The 20,892-nt window shown below is 55.1% G+C and overlaps 1 protein-coding gene across 5 annotated transcripts in view; it reads right to left on the bottom strand.

The window, feature by feature from the left end:
* SCN5A (sodium voltage-gated channel alpha subunit 5) overlaps nt 1–18,043 on the bottom strand; it is a 99,389-nt gene extending 81,346 nt beyond the window's left edge. For all 5 annotated transcript variants that reach the window (XM_046647980.1, XM_046647995.1, XM_046647974.1 and 2 more), the window contains exons 1-2: nt 17,891–18,043; nt 1,840–2,164 (exon numbers count right to left, since the gene is read on the bottom strand). In XM_046647980.1, coding sequence (XP_046503936.1) covers nt 1,840–2,112 — 273 coding nt within the window. In that variant the 5' untranslated portion in view covers nt 2,113–2,164; nt 17,891–18,043. The remainder of the gene's footprint in view (nt 1–1,839; nt 2,165–17,890) is intronic.
* Nucleotides 18,044–20,892: the final 2,849 nt, after the last annotated feature.

Genomic DNA, 20,892 nt, shown 5'->3' with positions numbered 1-20,892 from the left:
GCCTACACAGCACAAGGGGGCATGGGAATGGACAATGAGCGCTGGAGGCTGAGCCATGTGCCCATCAAGTGGGCCATGTTTGGGCCAGATGCAGCCCCTGAGGACAGCAGTTGGTCCTCCTCTGCCCAGGTTAGGGTGCGCACAGCCGAGGTGGCACAGCTCTGGGGTCTTGCTTCTCCGAGGGTTGGGCTGGTGAGACAAGGTTCTATTTAATCTGGGCTGGGGAGACAAGCTGACCAGACCTATCAGGACCAGAAGTTCTGCTGTGGTGCTTGCATCACCCGGGGGGACTGCAGACAGTGTGGCCCGGGGCCAGCAAGGAGAGACAGGTTAGAGACAGAATCATACCTGGGCCATGGTTCAAGTACTCTCAGACCCAGGGACAAGGGAGAGTCTCCTTGACTCCTTCCATGCTCAACTACCACCAGCCCCCAAAAGCTGAGCCCAGCCCTGACCTCACCCTCAACCGGGTCCCCCTGCCTGGCCCAGTTAACTCCAATCTAATTACCACTTTGACTGGCCGCTGAAACCTTGACTTGCCACCAGCTGTAGCTCTAACTCCAACCCTAATTCTTACTTCCAGCTCTGACCAACCATGACCTAGGCCCACCCATCCTGACTAATCCCAACTTCCAGCCTAACTCTGACCCCAACTGTGGCCTCAGCTGCCGACCCTGACCCCACCTGAGTCATGTGAACCAGGGGTAGGAAGCAGGACCAAGTTCAAGGTCTCCTCTCCCAGCTGTGCAGAGAGACTGGGTGGGCTTTCCCTTCCCCCACTCACCCACGTACGTGCATACACACACACAGACAATCGTGCACCACGCCCACTGTCAGACTCTTGGTCTCCTAAATGCACAGTCACACACACACTCAGGGGCCTGGTGACACAGACACACAGCACTCCCACCTGCCATATTCTCACACGCGCCCTGTGCACACTGAATCTGCCTGCCCTCCAGTGTGTCCTCAGCCCTGGTACTGACAGCAGTAAGGTGAGCAGCCACAACCTCCTGAGTCTTCTGGGGAAAGGCCTCGTCCAAATCAAACCCCCTTCCTCCAACAGCGAGGCCTGACATGTGGGCAGCTGGGTTGGGGACCAGGCCTCTGCAGGAGCCCTGTGTGCCTATGGTCTGGCAGCAGGTGGGGCAGGGCACACAGTCCTGAGAGGTGAGGCCAGGGCAGGGGACCCAGATGGGGGAATTACCTCCGGGGTAGAAATCCATGCTAGGAGGAAACCTGAGTCACCCTGCTCGAGTGGACAAAAGCCACTTCGTCTCCCTACACTCAGGAGGGACAATGGCAGAACAGCCTCCCTCCCCACCCATCTCAGATTTCCCATCGCCAGCCTGCAAGGCCCAGGGAGCTGCCGCCGTGGCCCCTAGCCTGAGCCAGCCTGGCACAGCCAAGGCCCAGCAAGTTCTCCGGGGCGGGGGCGGGGGCTACACGCTGTCTCTGGTTAGGAGAGGGGATCACATGCTGTGCTCTGGGGCCCAAACTCCTCTCAGGAGAGGACTCAGGGCCTGACTCCGATTCACACACACCATGGGACACAGGAGTCCTCCAGAGGTGAAGCCTAACCACAGATGATTCCCCAAGGAGGTACTCCACAAGGAGGCAGGAGATCAACCACGGCTGCTCTCTTTCTTTCCTCATACCAAACCTCAGGCTGCACAGTTCTGGCCTTTTATTCTGGAGCTCTAAAATCAAGGTGACTGGAATCTAGAGCACCAGTGACTCACTTCCCGAAGCCCGGAGAGCCCACCCCAAACAGAGCCCCACGTGGAGGCAAAGCCCTCTCCCCGTCTGCTGTGTTGACAGGGGGTGGGTGGCAGTCACCTTTTGGGTGCTATAGAAGGGGTCCAGGTCCTCCAGGGGCTCCCCGATGAGTTCTCGGGGCGGGTTGCCATAGAGATCAGGCAGCTTTTTGGAGGCCTGCAGGTCCAGCTGGGGCCGGGGAGCCTCCTCCTCGGGCAGTCCCTCACGGCTCTCCTGTGAGGCGGCCAAGCCCCGGGCTTGCTTCTCTGCCATGCGCTTCTCGATGGCTGCCAGGGACTCCCGGGTGAACCTTCGGAAGCTGCTGGTGCCCCGAGGTAACAGGAAGTCTGCCATCTTCTCATCCTGCTTCTGGGGCACAGGCTGTCCTCACGCTGCCTGTGGGAAGCTGGAAGACACAGACACCCAGCCTCATGCTCCTCCCAGGGCCAGAGGGCAGGGTGGCCAGACCTGCTGGGGAGGGGCTGTGCTGGTAGAGGGAAGGACACGGCTCGCAAAGATGCTCTGGGACCACAGGTTCCCAACCTCTCCGCAGGCAGACCTGGCCGATGGTGGCCTGGGTAAACCCAGACCCCTCTGACTGCTGGGAATGCACGGAGACCCGAAGGAGGGTCACTGCTCCCTTTCCCATCCCAACGAACATGTCTAAATTCGAGTAGGCAGGAGTGACTGTGTCATCAAGGCCCCTTCATTCTGTCCCCCTCAATGCAAAAGGGAACACTTGCACCTATTGGTTCCTTAACCAAGCCCACTCTGACACTTGAGACACTTCTTGAGATGGGTGCCGACACACTCTGGACTGAGAAGGACTCTCTGTGGGGCAGGGATGGGGCCTGCCATCTTTTTATCCCAGATCCATGGCATGGCTGGTCCTGAACAAATGAATGATGGAGTGAATGATAAAGAATATGCGGGCGAGGGGCAGGGCATTGGAAGGGACCTCGTGCCACCCCCTCTCAAGCTTGTCCCTTCTCTAGGAAACCCCCGGGCGCTAGGGAGGGTGGTCAGAGGCCTCCTGGGCCAATGAGGAATTCTGGGCTTCTTTTCTGAGCAGATCCCCAGTCTGGGTGGTGAGGCTCCCCTCAGCGCCATGCGCCTGCATGGGGGAGGGTGCCTAGACTTCACATGGAAGTGCCAACATCTGGCAACTGATGGGGCATGTGTGTCTGCCAAGCAAGACCCAGGAAAATCCTGTAGGGTTTTGGAAACAGCCGGGCAACAACTTTGGAACTGTCATCTAGATGTTGGCACCCGGGTGTACAGAGCTGCAGTGGAGCCCTGCTGAGAGGATCTCAAAGAAATCCCCAGGGTGAGGCATCCTTCCCAAGACGGGAAACACGGACGGACAGAGCATCTCAGGCTCCTCACACCTCCACTCACTCGCCTCCGCTCCAATCTGAACAAATGACAGCCGATTCCAAGTGACAGCAGCACCGGAAAACAGTGATCGCTCATCCACCAGGACGTCCAGCCGGCACAGGCGTGTGACATCAAACCGGGAGAATGTGGCCCCCAGTGGCCTCAAATGATCTAGGACCTGGTGCGAACACGCTCTGCCTATGACACGGAGGCTGAAGAATGTGCTCCTGACTGCCCCACCAAAACAGGATGTGGCCGGCACAGCTCCTGATGGGGACACCACCAGGACGGGGAGGCCGTGTCACCAGTTACCACATCAAACCCGGGAATGGCCGGGCACCAGCTCAAGGGGGCAGGGTGGACACCTGTTAGAGATCTCTGCCAGGACAGAATCCCTTTCCATCAACCAAGGGTCAGCTTTGCCTTGATTTTACTCCTATGAAACATGTCATCAATGACCCACTGAGCTGCTGCCACACCAACCCTTGCACACAGGCTGCAAAGGGCTGAGCCCCAAGCACCACAGATTGCTGTGAAGGAGGCACTTGGCCAGGCGACAGGTAAACAGTGAGCAAACACAACACAGCCAGGCCTCAAAAGGGCGCCTCTGGTCCCTGGAGAAGTGCATCATGGAATGTGCGAAGGAGGCTGGAGGAGAGAGGTCCTAGGACCCATGCTTTTAGGAACCACCCCTTCCTTCAGCATCTTGCTCCTCTCTTTCATTCAAGTAAAGTGAAAGGACTACCTTTGTTAAAAATAGCAGATGACGGAGTAGGTTCCCATTTTATAAACGCATGTCCTTGTCTACCTTCCATCTTTGAGTGAACAAAGAAAGGTGTCTGTAATACTCATCACCAAATGTGAATGGTGATTTTTTTTTCCTTAGCTCGTGGCTATTTGGGTAATTTTAAACTTTCGTCTTTGTACTTTTCTTCATTGCTTGAATTATTTATGATGATCTTGTATTATTTTTACAAAAACAATAAAATCACTGTTCTTTTTATTTAAAAAAAAAAAAAAAGCCAGCCTGGATGACAGCAGCCTTGCAGGGCAATCCCCTCCACATGAGCAATCGCGAGTTCCGTAAATCAAGAAGCCTCCTCTTTTGCTTGGAATTATTTCCTAAAAATAGTGTTCTCTGTCTCACTGTATCCATCTGTGTCCACACGCCTGCAAGGGTTCTGGAGACACGTGTACGCCCATGGACCTGCAGAGGCTCACCAGTAGAGACCGACATGTGTGTGTGTGTGTGTGTGTGTGTGTGTGTGCGTGTGTGTGTGTGTGTGTGTGTGCCCGTGCCCGCAAACTGACCCTACAGATACATCTGTTCTAGTAAAGGTGTTTTTAAAATTTGTATTGAAATCAATAATTCATGCATATTGGTGCACATACCCTAAATGCACAAGTGGATGAATTTCCACAAACTGAACGTACCTGGGAACCAGCACCCAGGTCAAGAAACAAATTGTTCCTAGTCCCTCAGACCTGGGTTCCCCTCCAGTCACTAACCACCAGGGATAACCACTCTCCTGACTGCTAACAGCATAGATTAGCTTTGATCATCCATATCATGCAGGGGTTCCTAACAGGCCTTTTGGAGGGATGGGGAAAGAATTCAGGGGGAAATTGCGTCTCACTCTCATGAACTCTAACTGAAATTTAGCATTTCTTTCAATTATGAATGTAGGCAGCAAAATGGAAGTGTCAGCAGTACCCTATCCCACCACAGGTGCTGCAGGGTCCCTCCATGGCCAAGTGGTTAAAGTCCCATGTGCTCCGCTTCGGGGCCCAGTTTCCCAGGTCCAGATCCTGGGTGGGGACCTACTCCACTCACCAGCCATGCTGTGGAGGCATCCCACATACAAAGTGGAGGAAGATTGGTGCAGACGTTAGCTCAGGGTTAATCTTCCTCAAGCAAGGAAAAAAAAGAGGAGGATTGGTAATGGATGTTAGCTCAGGGTGAATCTTCCTCACCAAAAAAAAAAAAATTACAATACTCCTTAGACCCACTGCTAGATTGTATTATTTAATACATCAATAAAGAAGCCCTGACAATGGGGCCCTGGGTCCTCAGAAGCTTCTGTCCCAGCTGGCCTCCAGCAGATCACCCAAACCCTTGGGGCTTGGTGGTTTCTGAAACCAGATTCCAGATGATGTTCCCTGCTCCCCAGCAGCCAGGCAGCCTCAGGTTCCAAAATAAACCGGCCAAGAGTGTCCTTTGTCTCTGGGTCCCACAGGCGGCTCACGGTGGGCGGGCAGGATCCTTTCCTCCCTTGTTCTCCCGCTGCCTGCACCTGGCTCTGGCCCTGCCCTTCCTTCAGCAGCTCAAGGCCCACGCCCTGCTGTGGTGGAGACTGGTTGAGCTCTGGCTGCAAGGTTTCCGGGGATGCCAGGGAAGGAGGGGTTGGGGGTGGTCTAAGGATGCTCTAGGCTCAGGCCCAGCCATACCCCTAAGACCTAGGAGGTCAAGTCCCCAGCTTTCCAGGGAGGACCCACCCCTAGCTGGGGAAGAGCAGGGGGCCTCTGCCTTGCACAGCTCCATCATGCGGGGTAGCCTGGACTTGATCTGATTGAAAGAGCACAGCTCCTCTTCTAGACGCCAGCATTCCGTGACTCTCTCCTCTCACCCAGGACAGCTTCTCCATCTGCACCAGCCCTGCTGCCGCTCCCTGGGCTAGGACAGCTTCTTCCAGCTGACCACACTCCCTGGGCCAGTTTCCCCTATCCTGTCAGCTTCACTCGAGCTCTAGGGACCCGCTACTCCATCCTGTCCCAAGTTCATCAGCTTCTGCTTACTGGGTGCATCTCTCCCTACATTCTGGTGGTTCCTGAGAGTTAATGGGAACAAACTATGAATGCTCCTTTTCAAACTGGTTCCTCCTGACGTCCCTTCCTCTGACACTGGCTACAACCCCACACCCCCACCAAACTCCACAGCCCCCATCCCCAATGCCACTGCCCTGGGACAGGCATCCTCGTCCCAGCTGGGACCATGCTGATCCCACTACCACTGGCCTCCTCCCTTTTACCTTCCATCCTCCACGTGCAGCTCCCACCACTCCCTAGCCTACACATTCCCAAACACTTCCCCAGCCCTGTGCGAGGGCAGAGTGACCTCAGGCTCTCCTCACTACCCCATCTCCTCCAGGATACTTCCTCTGACTGCCCACCCACACTGACCTCACTCCTCTGGGCCAGGAGGCTGAGCCCCACCACCAGTCCTTGCCCCCTTCACGCCTCAGCTGCTCTCTGACAGGCCATGGGGGCAATTCTGGTCTCCCCAAACAGCCTGAAAGCTTCTCGCGCCCTCCTCTGAGTCACTGGCCTGTACGTATGGATGTCCACATCAGGGCAGAGATGTTGTAGGGAAGAATATTGACTGTTCACACCAGACTGGACTGTCCTGGACGGTCTCCTCTTTTTGTTTCTTCAATAGGCCTGCTGGGCGGAAGATTTCCTGAATGCACAGGGCAGAGAGCTGGTGCTCAATCAATGGTGGTTACAAAGCTACGGCACAGAGCATGACAGGCTGGCAGCCCAGAGTGCAACTGTGGGTACTGTCTGGGATGGGGCGGTGATATTCAGGATTTCCCCTGTTTTAGCAGTAGAATTCCTGTGTCTGAGATACCTTCAGTCCCAGACAAACCAGGACGGTTGTTCATCTGAGGGGTGAAGAGGGACTCCACTCCGGCCTAACCCCTCCTTGCAGCCCCTTCCTGCCCATTGCCCTCCTGGATCCCGAGGGCAGGCACACTCCAGCGTCCTGAGTCACGTCTGGCATTTTGGTCGCCTTGGAATCAGGAGCCTCTGGAACACAACATGCAAAGAATATTCTTTGCCATGTAAATTTATGCAAAACGCTCGGTGGAAGTGGTTCCTAGGCTTCCTAGAAAATCTCTGCTGGCTTCCTCTGCTCTGGGCTCCTCTCTCTCGCCCTGCAGGTCGGGGTGACCTGGGGCTGGAGCACCCACCACCCTGGGCACTCGTTCCACCTGTGCCCCGGCCCCGTGGCACTGCCTCCCGCTGCCCCTCCATCCTAAAGCAAGAGGCTCAGGGAGAGGGTATGGGTGCCCTTGAAGCAGGGGCTCACTCCCCACAGGTGGAGGGGAGGCACCAGGAGTGACTTCATTTCTTCCTTGAGGAGAACACGTTAAAACTAATTAACACAACTCATGGGCTCATTTTATTAACTGAATGATTCAGTGATCATTTAATCAGCACCCACTGTGTACATAGTCCCACAAGTGACATCATAGCATATTTTTCTTCCCAAGGCAATGGATCCCAAATCAACAGGTGACGAAGGGGGAAATGAGGAACAGTCATCAGCAAAGAGACTCCGTGGTGGCTTTTAAGGAAATTTCCACTCGGTCTTGCTGAGACTGGCAATGAGGAAATGCCCTGGGCCAGAGAACCCAGCCCCTGTGTCCAGCTCCGCTTCCCCTCTGCCCTCTTCCTCTCCCCCCCTCTGGAACACTTCCTGTTCCTACGTGGAATAGGGAAGGGGTTAGGGCTGTGGCTTGGAAGCCAGATTGCCGGTGTGAATCTGGGTCCCTGCTACCTGCAGTGTGTTCTTAGGAAAGTTAATTGATGTTTCTCTACCTCAGTTTTCCCATTTGTAGAATGGGGCTAATAACAGTGCCTATTTCACAGGGCTGTTTGAAGCATAAATGTATTAATACTTGTACGTGCTCGGCACATGGAAAGTACTCAATGAATGTCAGCTGCTATTATCATTGTTCTCATTATTTTCCTCCTAAGAGACCCAGCTCAGAGGACCCTCTTCTGACACCCTCCTGGCTGCCCACACCAGCCCTCCCTGACCGGCTGGCCCTTCCCTTCTCTGACTTCCTGACACCCTTGTATGCCTACATTAGCTTTATCACAGGGTAGAATAATTTACTTCCACATCTGCCTCTCCCTTTGGCTGTGTCCTGAGCTCCCAAGGCATGGTCTGGCCCCACACAGGTGCCTAGAAGGGCCTGGTGAATGAATGAATGAATGAATGAATGCCAGATTAACCTTCCTATTGTCCAGCCACTAACCCACACTGTAACCCTGGACAACGTCATATCCCCCGCCTTTCTACACCTCAGTTTCCTCAACTCTGAGCTGGGGCGGGTCATCCCAGCGGTATCATGGGCCCATTATGCACCCAGGACTGCAGAAGCACTGTTTGTGATCACCTTATTGTACCCTTGCAACAATCCTAGGAGAGGGGTTGGTGGTTTATCCTCATTTTACAAATGAGAAATCTGATGCTCGGAGATTAAGTCAGCAAGACAGTCTGTCTGAAGCCGGCCTGTGAGCCTAACTACTGCACTACATTGCCTCCGACCTCTGAGGTCACAGAGAGCTGGGAGGAAGGGTCATGGTCTATCTGTGGCCCACCCACCTGGACTGAGTGTGTCTGTGATCCCTACTCCAAAGCTGTGAGTTGGCTCCGTCCGCCTCCTCTGAGGCTGGTCCTCCCTCTCTGCAGCCTGGCAGGGCAGGCTTGCCCAGGCCCACGTGTGGGCAGATGCTCCCAGGGAGACCCGGCTCATTTCTGCCCTTGCCAAAGACTCAGCAGTTTCCCTGACAGAAACGACTCCCCAGCAGTTCTTCTCTCCAGCTCAGGCACCTTAGAGCTGCCTCAGCCAACAGGGTAGTCGGCCACTGGGCACACACGGCTCGGGAGCACTTGGAACCTGGTGAGTGCCGATTGAGATGTGCTCTTGCAAAATCCACACTGACTCTGAAGGCTTAGTACGATCAAGAACGTCAACCATTTCATTTTTAACTTTTGAATATTGATTACAATTTAAACTGGTAATATTCTGGATATACAGGGTTAAATAAAACATGTTAAAATTAATTTCACCTGTTTCTTACTGCTTTTTAAAACATGGCTACTAGAAAATTTAAAATTGCATATGTGACTCGCATTTGTAGCTCACATTATATCTCTATTGGATGGCACTGCCCTAAATTCCAGCCACCAGGCCCTAAACTCTGACTGAGCACCACTCCTCAGAGGCTGGGCGTCAGGCCCGCCTGGGGGCGGGGGAGGGGAGGAGCAAGAAATGGACGGGGAGGAGGGGTGGGATGGTTGAAGAGTTGTCCTCACCAGATCAGAAGGTGGCCACCCCAGTTTCTGGCAGTGGCTGTGGGTGGTTCTGCAGGCTTAAGCCACAGGTTGGGATGGTGGGGGGGAGGGGCAGGGGGGCGGGTCGACAGCATGTTTCAGGCCATCCCTCCCGCCCAGGCAATTATCTGCAGAGTCCTGGCTCTCCCGGGGTAACGGCTTGGACAAAGGCTCGGCGGGGGTGCCAGCTGGTGCTCGTGGCCTGTGCATTCAGGTCCTTGCTCCCAGACCAAAGGCACATTGGCACGTCCTTGTGCGGGGCCTCTGCTAACCGGCTCCCTGCAGGCTCCACTCCTTTGAGGTTGCACAGGCATTAACCCTGTCCGGTCTAGAGCCTGGTCCTGGGGAAGGGGGATCTTGAGGGGTTCCCTTCTCTAGTCTCTATCCCAGCCCCCAGCAATCTGGGGAAGTCCTGCAGAATCATCCCCGTCCCTCCCAGAGGCGAACACGCCCACCCCAGAAGCCGGGGATGCCCTCATTTACATACATTTGCATCTCATTTATTCCAACGCTCAGGCTGGAGCCGGGGCTAATTTAGCTGACAGGAAAACTCCACCCGCGGGCTCTGCCGAAGTGATTCCCCAGGCAGGGATGAAACCGGGGGCCCTGAGACCACGCTGCCCTCCGGAGTGGGAGCTGAGGGGAGAGCCGGTATGGGGGGAGGCGCATCTATGGCCTGAGCCCTGGATTCAGCCCAAGCCCCCTGCCTTCTCGTCGGTCTCCCCCACAGTAAAGACAGGGCTCGGGGGCTTGGAAGCTGCCCATTCATTTCATCGAATGTTCGGTGGTGTTTCGGTGCCAGGCCACAGGAACTGCAAACTCCCCAGCTCGTTCAGGGCCCCCTCCACAGGGCACACGGCATCCCATTCCCCTCAAACCTGAGCTTTCCTTCTCACCCCCTTTACTGCTTCATGCATAGGAGATCTATTATACCGTGCTGAGCGGCACTGAGCTGTCAGTCAAGGCCTAGAACCGCCCCGCCCTGGGGTCTCCAGGAGGGAGCCCGGAAGATCTACTCCTGGGACACCACAGTCACCTAGGCTCACTTGCGCCCCAGACCCCGACCATCTACACCCTCACAATACACACAATGGGGCCAGAAAAGTGCCCACCTGGGGCCAGGAAATGCCTTCATAGCAAACAGTTGCCCACAAGACAGCAATCAGCATCCTGTCTCTCTCCAGCCCAGTTTCTTCCAACTCATTTTTCTCAATACCTGGGCTGAAAAAAGGCTTCACAGGGGAACTGTGCACCGATGCCATGGCAACCAAGGCATTTATGGGGCACCTACTGTGTGCACTGAGGGTGACAAAAATGCCCCCAGAGAAACCTGGGAGGCCCAGGCTATAGGGCCTCTTCGTCCTCAGAGGGAGAAAAGCCAATCCACCAATACACAAAATCTACGCCACAAGAGTGTCCATGCCACAGGACAGCCAAATGTGCAACCCTTTTTCCTTAATACTCTTTTAAATTGAGGTATAATATATATACAAGAAAATACAGTTTTTAGGTGTACAGTTGAACGCCTTTCAACAAATGTATAAACCATACCTGTTTAACTACTACCCCAATTAAGATAGTAAACATTCTGATCGTCCCCAAAAGTTCCCCACTGCCTCTTTTCAGTCAACTCTTCTGATTTCTATCACCGTGGATTAGTTTTGCCTGTTCTGGAACTTCACATACACGGAACCATACCGTACGGGCTCTCGTGTGTCAACTGTTCCTGCTCAACATAATGCTTTCGAGATTTTTACTTTGTTTTTGTTGGTGAGTGGCATCTAATTACCTGTGCAATGCACTGAGAATACCAGTGACCCATCTGGGGACAAGGCCTTAATTCAATCATAAAAGGCGAGTGCTGGAGGGGACCTGAAGTCCAGCTATCTTCGGGGATGGTCAGCCCCAGGGGATCCTTCAGGAGTGTTTTTCTCTCCCTCTCTCAGACATTTCCTGAAATGGAAGCTCAGCAATTATACCTCTAATAGGCACCCAGGCAGGCAAGCGCGGAGTGGGGGCTTTCCCTGGGTTTGCAGTTTTGTTAGCAACTAGCTGTCGCTTTGTTTAACTGGCAGTCTATGCCGCATCCGATGCAGCACAGTGGCAGGGCCGGTGCTGCAAATGGCCAGCTGAGCTCCGGTGCCTTCTTCCGCTCAAGTCTGCCTGTGGTGAGCGAGCCTCTGACCCTCGGCCTCCCTGCACCCCAACACCAGCTGGGTGTCCCTTGGGTGGGGCCCTGGGCCCAGCAGGGAATGGACTGAGGGCTGCGATTCTTCCTGGGAGTAGGCCCAGAGGGCGGGCACTTTGGCTCTGAGGGGTTCCTCAGGACCACTGTCCTGCCATCCACCCAGGACTGGGGCTTTGATGGCCAAGCAGGAAGTAGTGATTGGGCTGGGCTGGTCCCTCCCGTGTTCTGATTTTTTCCCCCCATCTTAGATTGTCCAGGGCACCTCCCAGCCCGGCCTGGGGGAGATGGCTAATGCAGCCTGAGAATGGATTTGGTGCCTCAAGCCAGATTACCTCTCCCTGCCCTGCCATCCCTTTGAAAACTGCCTCTTGAGCCAGGTTCTTCCCTCACACAGAACTTCGAGGAATCAATACTTGCCAGAAAGACGTTTACCACCCTCCTGATGCCAGGAAGAGCCTTTCTACTGTTCAAAATCCATTCCCAGAAAGCACAGGGACTGCCTGGGCAAGGCCTGGGTGGGGCCAGGGAGACACGGCCCTGCGCTTATCATCATCACCTGCATCCTGTGTGACCTTGAGCCTATGGGGTGACCAGCACCGGCCCGTGGCCTCCCACGGTTGTAAGCAAGGGAGCGAAAGCCCTTGGAGATGACAACAGCAGGATCTCGAGCGGGTGAGGGACCTCCCTGAGCCCACACAGACGCCATAAGAACAGCTCCATCCTTCCCCTCGGTTAATACCCCTGCAGGGACTCAACTTTCCACTGCCTCCCTGGGAGACTTAATCAGGAGAGAAATTGAAGAGGAGAGAAAGAGAAAGTCCAGCCTCAGAGCATAAACATTCTCTTCCCACAAAAGGCCCACAAACATGATCTGATCCCTTTCACCTCTCCAAATTCTGCGCATCTTCCATGGCTAGGCTCCAATCCTACCTCCTCCAGGCAGCCTCCCCTGGCTGCTCTGGGCCACAGTGACCTCCCACCAGGGAGGCTGAGCTCCTGCCTCCAACCTTGCATTTTCTCTGTCCTGGGCAGATCTCTCTCTGGCCCAGGGGGTGAACCTGGGAGGTGCTGAGGGTCCTAGATACCCCCTTCTGCCCATCCAGCGTAGTAAATAGAGTGAGGAATGGAAAGGAGAGATTGATGAACTGTGCCACTGGACTCTGGCTTCAACAATCACAACTAAAACTTCTGTTGGGCTTCGGCACACCGGATGCCCCTCCAGGAAACGAAGTTAGAGGTGGGGAGGCTGTGGACACCCAGCTCCCCAGCCCATGGCTGTGACTGCATGGATGGGGTGAGGGCAGGCCCAGCAGGGGAGGTGATACAAGTTTCAAAGTGTCCATGAGTCAGATGGTTCCAGTGCGGTGCCAGCCTCAGTACCTGGCCCACAAAGCCTGGTCCTCACCTCCCTCCTCCATTTGAGGGTCCCAGACCCCAGGAATTGATGTGGAGTCCCATAAATAGCACCCATTCCATATTGATCATCTTAAAAAGACACGGTATGTTCTAGGCCCACAGAGAGGAGAGTTGTGTCTAAATATAGTCTCATCCCCAGGATCTGCTGCCAGCCTGAGGAGAGTGGTGTAAGCCGTGCACAACCAAAGGGGCAGTCTGAAGGCGCAGACAACGGAAAGGGTTGGGGGTGGAAATAGAGGCTAGGAATCTCTCCATCCCCACCCTACTCCCTCTGCTTCAGCCACAGCAGCCAACCCTGCCTCAGGGCCTTTGCACTTGCAGCTCTCTCTTTATATGATATTTTTCTCCCAGATCTCCTCAGGATTGGTTCTTTCTTATTACTCAGGTCTCAGTTCAGTTTCTCCTTCAAGAGGCCTTCCCTGACCAGCCAGTCTAGTCAATCCCATCTCTCCATCACATCGTCCTGTTTTATTTCCTTCATAGCACTGCTCACTATCAAAAATTATCTTTCTTATCTATTTGTTTAGTAGCATCCAATTGATCTTTCCCCAATAGTATGTAAACCATGTTCATGAGAGCAGTTATTGTATCTGAATTGTACACCTTCTAGAATCTTCCATGGCACAGAGTAGGTGCTATACGTCCTGTCCAGGCTCTCCTCCACCACCGCAGGCTGAACTCTGCCTCAGAGAGTTCACTCACTCCTCAGGCCAGTCTGGGCTGGCAGAGGGCAGTGGGCATCCAGTCCGAGGTTCACTGCGGGACCCGCCTCCCTGTGACTGCTCTGCTCCCTGCGGCGTCCGCGTCCAGCCTCTGTCCACAGGCTGCCCCCTGGCTTCACCTTCTCTCTCTGCCACCTTCGTGGATTCTGCCACAGGCCTCTTACCCAAGCCCCTCTACTCCTGCATACCTGCTCTAGATGACCTCATCTTGTCTCCAGACACCGCTTTCTGGAACACTTTCTCTCCTCAGAGTAAGATCTCCCTCCCTTCCAGCTCCCGGCCCCCAGCAGGAATCACGGTTCCTGCCATCAAAATCTCCCTCTCAGAGATTCACAGGAAGAATCATTTCACCCCGGGTCTTCCTGGCTGGCCCACTGGACAAACCAGAGCAACTGAGACCCCATGGGCACAATTTTAACTCACAGACCTCCCGCCCTCACTGCAAGGGAGAGGCATTTTCCCACAAGCAGCCACACGTGGACGCACTGCATGGACACGCACGCCTCCAGTGTCCACTCCAGGCTCTCCCTACAACTCTCCGCTGACCCCACCCCTCACCAGCACCCCTCTATCTCTCTCCTCCCTCTTAAATCATCAAACTCTTTGAAAGAGCTGTCTACACATGCTGTCTCCACGTCCTCACCTTCTGCTCACTCCTCAATTTACTCTGAACTGGCTTCCATTCTCACCAATTCATTCATTCATTCATTCATTCATTCATCAATGACCCCTCTGTGCCGGGCACGCATTAAAAAGGAAATTTCTGTTGCCAAGGCCACCAGCACCCTTACTCTTGTTCAATCTAGTGGACACTCGTTTTTGAATGATGCATTCTTTTTTATCTATCCATGAACTTCTCAGAACGTATTTTTTCTCTCAGCAGAAAGACATGGATGACTCTCCTTCCTCCTGGGATGTGTCCTCCTTGCTTCCTGTGACACCTCCTGCTCCTGGCTCTTCTCCCACCTCTCTGACTGCTCCTCCCCAGCCTCCTTTGCAGAATTCTCCTGCCTCAATTGTTGGAGTGCCTCGGGTCTCCGGATTCAACCCTCCTCTCTCTCACCCTCTTCACCACATTAGGATCACCCGGGTGCTTTTAAAACTACTGATGCCCAGGCCTTACCCCAGAGTCAAATGAATTAGAATCTCTGGGCGTGGAGCCGGGACATAGGGTTTCTTTCTTTTTTAAGCTTTCCAAGTGATGCTAATGTCGCCAGCGTTGAGAACCACTGGTCTGCGCTCTTGCTGGACAATCTAATTCACTGCCATGGCTCCAATGACGAGCTTTCACAGACGATTCCAAGTTCCCACCTCCAGCCCACATCTCCTTCCTGAACGCTGGACCCCTCCCTCAACTGACTGCTGGATGTTGGCCTCTCTCCCGGCAAGCCCTACAGGTTCAAATCAGAACCTGAAAGAGCCATCGCTTCTCCTTTGTTCTCCACCAAGCTCGCCAACGCAGCTTCCCCTGCCCATTTGCCCCTCACAGTGTGATCCGGCGCTGTGAACATCACTCAGTGAGCAATCGAAGTTAGGGATGGGAGAGTGGCATGGCCCTTAACAGAGAAGAAAGCTGGGACGCCTGTGGCAACCTGTCTGTCCCTCTCCTTCAACGGAAAGACCTTGGACGGCACCCATGGTCTGCCATGGAGAGGTAGTACAGTGAAGAGCGGATGTTCGGACCCCCGCGCTCAAACTCAAGTCCTGCTACTTAGCAGACGTGTGATGGTGAGCAAGTTACCTAACCTTTCTGAGACTTCAGTTTCTCCATCTGCCAAACAGTCATTATTATGGTCCCTACCTCCAGGACTGATGCAAGGATTCAGTGAGATGAGACTTATAAAGTACTTAGTGGCCAGCAGAAAGCACTCAGTGAATGTTAGCTATTTTTAGTACCATTACTGAGGATAAGTTCCCAATTCCTGAGCAGAGCTCATAAGGGCTTCCGTGACTGTGATCTTGGCTTTATCTTCTGCTCTTTCCTCCCTCAAACCATGGGACCCAATGGGTCACTGAACTAACAATTATGCTGTTTCACATCTCTGTGCTTTTGTACATGCTGATCCTGAGGGCTGGACCGAAACTTCGCCATCCAGAAAACTCCTATTCATCCTTCAAAACCTGGGTGGAAGGTCATTTTTGTTAGACAGATACCCTTGATTCTCCTGGCCCAAGGTAATCACTCCTCCTTCGAGTGGACTATGAGGACACATTTCTATCATTGTACACCTTTCCAATAAGCTTCCCAAGGGTCAGCAGGAACTAGCTTCCTGTGAACAAAACAGAGACTGCCAATTCCCACTATCTCAGGCTGCCCCCATGACTCCCTTCTCCTTGGGTTGCCCAAGCACCAGCCTCCCCTGCTCCCCAACTCCCAGCTGTTTCTGGTGTCCCAGCTTCCCACCACTCCTCCAAGCTCAGTCTTCATGCTGAGTGAGTCAATATTGGAATTTTTCCAGAGGAGCTTCAATCACCACACAGAGACAGGGCCAAGCACCCCAGAGGCACAGCAGCTGCCCATGCCACATTGGGCTGGATGCTGGTTCTTGGTATGCCAGGGCCAATCCCTCTTCTGCTCAGATCCTCTTGGGTCAGTGCTAGACCAGTTTGGCTCCCAAGAAGTAGATCTCAAGGAATCTTCACCCTAAGTGGTGCCTCAAATTCACTCTCTCTCTAGGTGACCTTGGAGAAGTCCTTGACCCACTCTCAGCCTCAGTTTCCTCCTGTACAATGTGGTGATGATAGGGTTAGACTAAAAGTTCAGTGAGGCTTATTTCAGCATGGGGCTGGCCATTCTAGCATGAAATTTGTATTCTTTGCCCTGGCTGTCCCCTGACCCTGCTCTCCCCACGCTCCTGTGACAGCAGCATGGCATAAGTCATCAGCCTGTGCCACCCTCATTCCACCTTCCAGCTCCATGACCACCTGCTCACGTGCACCTGCCCAATTCTAACTGGGAGGAGTTGAGGGCAGCAGCAAGGGCCTGGGCTCCTGGTCGCCTGGGCCTCTGCTGCTCCATGTCCCTTTGGATCCTGGGGGACAGTGGGAATCAGGGAGAGGGCTGAGGTGCTGAGCATGGTGGGGTCATTTGGTGTGCCTGTCTCCACCGTGCTGTCTAGGCCCACTGTGGGAGGTGCTTGGGGTCTCAGCAGGAGGCGAGGAGACAGCTGGGGAAATGGAATGCCAGCCCAAGCCCCCAAGAGGAGACTGATCCCACCACCCCAGGCTGCTCTCAAGGCACTAAGGAGAGAAGATCAATTCCTTCCTTACACAACCTCAGTCATGGTGTCTTGATTCGTGGTGCACTGGCCTCCAACAGGTGTTTGCAAGGCGGGCCTATGGCCAGGGCCTTGTCGCCAGCAGCCCCCCCACCACTACCACTCTCCACACCTCGGCCCCCACAACGATAGGCACCTCCACTTCTTCCCTGGGCGCCACCAAAGACCGTCAAATAACAGAGGACAAGAGCTGCCTCCCCGCAGAGCGTGTGAGTCTGCCCGGGTCAGAGGGGTCAGAGCAAGGAGGGCAGAGAACTCTTCCCAAACCCAGCGCACAGGCATCTCCGCTGTTGAGAGCACACGAAGATCTCTCCGCCTTCCCGGCGCACAGAGACGAAATGAGGCCCCATTAGGGCGTCAGAGGGCACAGAGATCTCTGTGGTCGGAGCGCGCAGAGACAAGACACACACACACACAGATCTCTACCCTCTCAGGGCGCACAGAGATCTGTTCCCGGTCAGGACAGGCAGAGATCTCGTCCCAAAGAGGACACCCCCAGCGGACGGCTCCGCCGGCCCGGAGAAACGGGGTGTTTGGCCCCCTCCCCCATTCCCAGCCCTGCTCGGTCAGCTTCCCCACTCTCTGGAACCACACTCACTGCGCGCCTAGTCGCCGCTCTGACCTTGGGGTCTCCGGCCTCGGGAATCCGGGTCCCAATCCCAGACCCTCCCCGAGCGTGCGCCAGGGTCGGCCGGGAAGCCGGGGCCGCAGCTCCCCCCTCCCCCGGCCCTCGACAGCGCACTGGGAAACCCGGAAGGAAAGGGAAGGGGAGGGGGCGCACGGCGGTTAGAGACGCCCCCCCCCCCGGGGGACCCCCTCCAGCCAGGCTGATCTGCGCCCCTTCTTCTCCCCCTCCCACCCTCGGGGACAGTGACGGGGGAGGGAGCTGCCGGGCGGACCCGGAGCAGGGGAGGGGGCGCGCAGGGGCTGGAGGCTCCGACCCGCGGGGAGGAAAGTTGGGCGGCGGCGGGCGGAGGGGGCTCCGGCCCGGCCGGGGCTGCGGGGCGCGGGGGCGCTCGCTCACCTGCTGGTCCCCCGGCCCGGGCCCCGGGATGGGCGGCTGCGGCTCGGCGCGGACTCGGCTCGGCGCGGGGCTCGGGGCACTGGACGCAGACTCAGGGGCCCCGGGGGTGCGATCCCCGCATCCCACGGGCGCCGCCGCCGTCTCGGCTCCGCCGCTCGGCTCGGGCTCCGGGGCTCGGCGGGCGGCGCGGGCTCGGGCTGGGGGCGGGGTCGGGGGCGGGCCCCGCCTGGGCTCGGCCTGGGGCTTGGGGCCCCGGGCTGGCTCCGCCTCAGAGCGACGCGCCCGGGCCCGGCACGTGGCGCTCCGCCCGCTCGGAGGGTGAACCCCTCGGCACCCGCCGGGGCGCACACCCCCACGCGGACCCGGGGGCGCCCCGCCGCCGACAGCCGCCCACGCGGGCACGGACAGACACACGCAGACACGGGCACACTCTGGGGTACACGCGCAGCGACCCAGGGACGCTTCGCCACACATAGCCACCCACGCGGGCACAGATAGGCACACACCGACAAACATTGGCACACACCACGGCACACGCCGCGAGTATACATGCACACATCCTCACTGACTTGGAGACCCTACACCAGACACCCACCCCGTGGACACGGACATACCCTGACACTTGCACACTGACACACAGACACCCGTGCTGAGACAGACATACCAACATATGCACACCTGCACCGACACAGACACACACCTTCACACTGAGACAGATACACGCAGACACACACACAAACACCCACATGGACACAGGCAGACACATCATTGACAAACACTGGCACTGAGGCAGACACACTGACAAACTAAGTGACACCCACATGATTCAGAGACACACATCCAGTGACAGACACACACACACACACACACACAGAACCATATTCTCCTAGAGACATACACACGGACAGCACACAGTCTGCACAAAGGTAGACACCTATACTGACACATGCACTGACAGAAACACACCCCGAGACCAGAAACAAGGACACAACCGACAATCACAGAGACACCCTCACTGAAACAGACACACACTCACATTCACCCTCCTGAGCTACATTCAACCTACACCTTGACACACAAGGAGACACATGCTGACACTGAGGTGGACGGATAGACACTGTCTGTCACTCACAGACACACAGATATGTACACTGACAAACACAGTCGCTCACACACCCAGGCTGACCCACAGGGAAACATACCCAGGAACACACCTCTTTGTTTAAACAAACAGGCCACCAGCTTTTGCCCGTAGGCCAGTAACATCACTGGAAGAAACAGAATGCTTCACCCTGCACGGTGGCCACGGCCCAGAGTGTCACAGGAGCACACGTAAGTACACACACAGACACACACACACACAGCCTTTGTCTTCTTTCCTAGCAGCATTGTACTCTCTCCTGACACATTTTCAAGGCTCCCAGAAGTAAGAATCACTCTTGGAGGGCAAAACGGCTGCTGAGGTGTCAGAAGGCACCAACGTGCTGTGCTTGGGAGCTCAGGGCTGCGACCTACCCCTCCATTATTGGGATCTTGGAGAGGTCACCAGGGGACTATTGTCCCTTTGAGACCTGGCTCTGGAGCTCCAGGGGTCTCTGGGTGCCTTACACATATACTGAGAAGCTACCCATGCTTTCAGGAGGGGCCTGGACGGCCAGCCCAGGATGGGGGAATCAGTAAGAAAATCAGTCTACAGGAAAGTTCAAGACACAGGACCCTTTCTGGCCCTGGGTCAGGTAGGGTGGCTGGCCAGAGGACAGATGAACCATGTATGGGCTTCTAGCCCCTGACAGGGCTCAGGTTGGCCAGCATCTCCCACTAGCGGCCAGAGCAGGAAGAGCAGGCAATGTCAAATTTTCAGCCTGAGGTCAGGGGACCCGCCTTCCCTGGGCTCACACCTCCTGAGGTGGGAGGAGAGGGCAGTAGAACGGGAGTCCTCTCTGAGGTCTTCCACCACCAGCTTCTGGGCCCCAGAATGAAGATTCAAGCTTGCAAACGGACATTGGGACAAGCAGGAGACTGAGCTAGAACGGAGGCTGCTGGGGGTGGGCATTAGAGGGCCCCCTGCTTCATCTACCTCTAGAAGAGGTGGGATTTTCACATTCCTCCTTAGTGCTGGGCACTTGGATGTTGCCAGCAGGAGGCGTGAGCTAAGCCCCATGAATCTACATGCAGCCCAGATTGATGGAGGGGAGAGATGCCCGTGAGAGGGACAAGCCAGAGCTGCGACGCTATGGAGATTCAGCCAACATACCTGGTGGTCTGAGAGAGGCCACGGAGGGCAGGAAAGGGCAACAGCCCGGAGACGGGGCACCTCCTCCAAGGAGCTCTTGCCAAGATCTGGGCGACTCCCTTCTCTTCGCCAGACCTCGTCTAATTAAAGCAGGAACATGGAGTCAGCAGTCAGAGAACAATCAAAGGTTTTAAAAGCCAGTTTCCTAGCCCACTGTTGCCCCCACCTCAGGTTGAAAATTGGGTTAGGTACGTTATTGTTGTGCATCCACACAAGACTCCTCTCCTGTATTACTTTCCTTTATTTCTTCCCCTGCTACTGCTACCGCACTGTCACCCTCCCCACACAGGCGCCCTCTGTAATAGCTATAGCAGGTCTCTACACCTCTTTGTAAAACATGTAGCCATATTGTCGTTTGTGCCTATGTGTTTTCTGTTTTTACTGCCCTAGGCTTTTCTTTTCTATTTCACTTCTATTGAACTATAACCTACATATGGAAAAGAGCATAAACCCTGTGTGTTCAGCTCAAAGGTTGTCACTAGTCGAACACGTCCCTATAACCAGCACACAGGTCAAGAAAGCAAACATCACCAGCACCCCAGAAGTCCCCTTCATGCCCTCTTCCTGTCGCCACCACTTCTCCCCAGTGTTGACTGTTATGCTCACATCAGATTCCTTATGTTAGTCTTGCCTGGTTTTGATACTTATTTAAATGGAAACACATGGCACAAACGCTTGTGTCTGGCTCCTTTTGATCAGCTGTAGGTTT

The sequence above is a fragment of the Equus quagga genome, chromosome 1, assembly GCF_021613505.1.
Source record: "Equus quagga isolate Etosha38 chromosome 1, UCLA_HA_Equagga_1.0, whole genome shotgun sequence".
NCBI lineage: Eukaryota > Metazoa > Chordata > Mammalia > Perissodactyla > Equidae > Equus > Equus quagga.
Note: the sequence above shows the minus strand (reverse complement) of the source record. Positions and strands in the feature narration are given on the sequence as shown.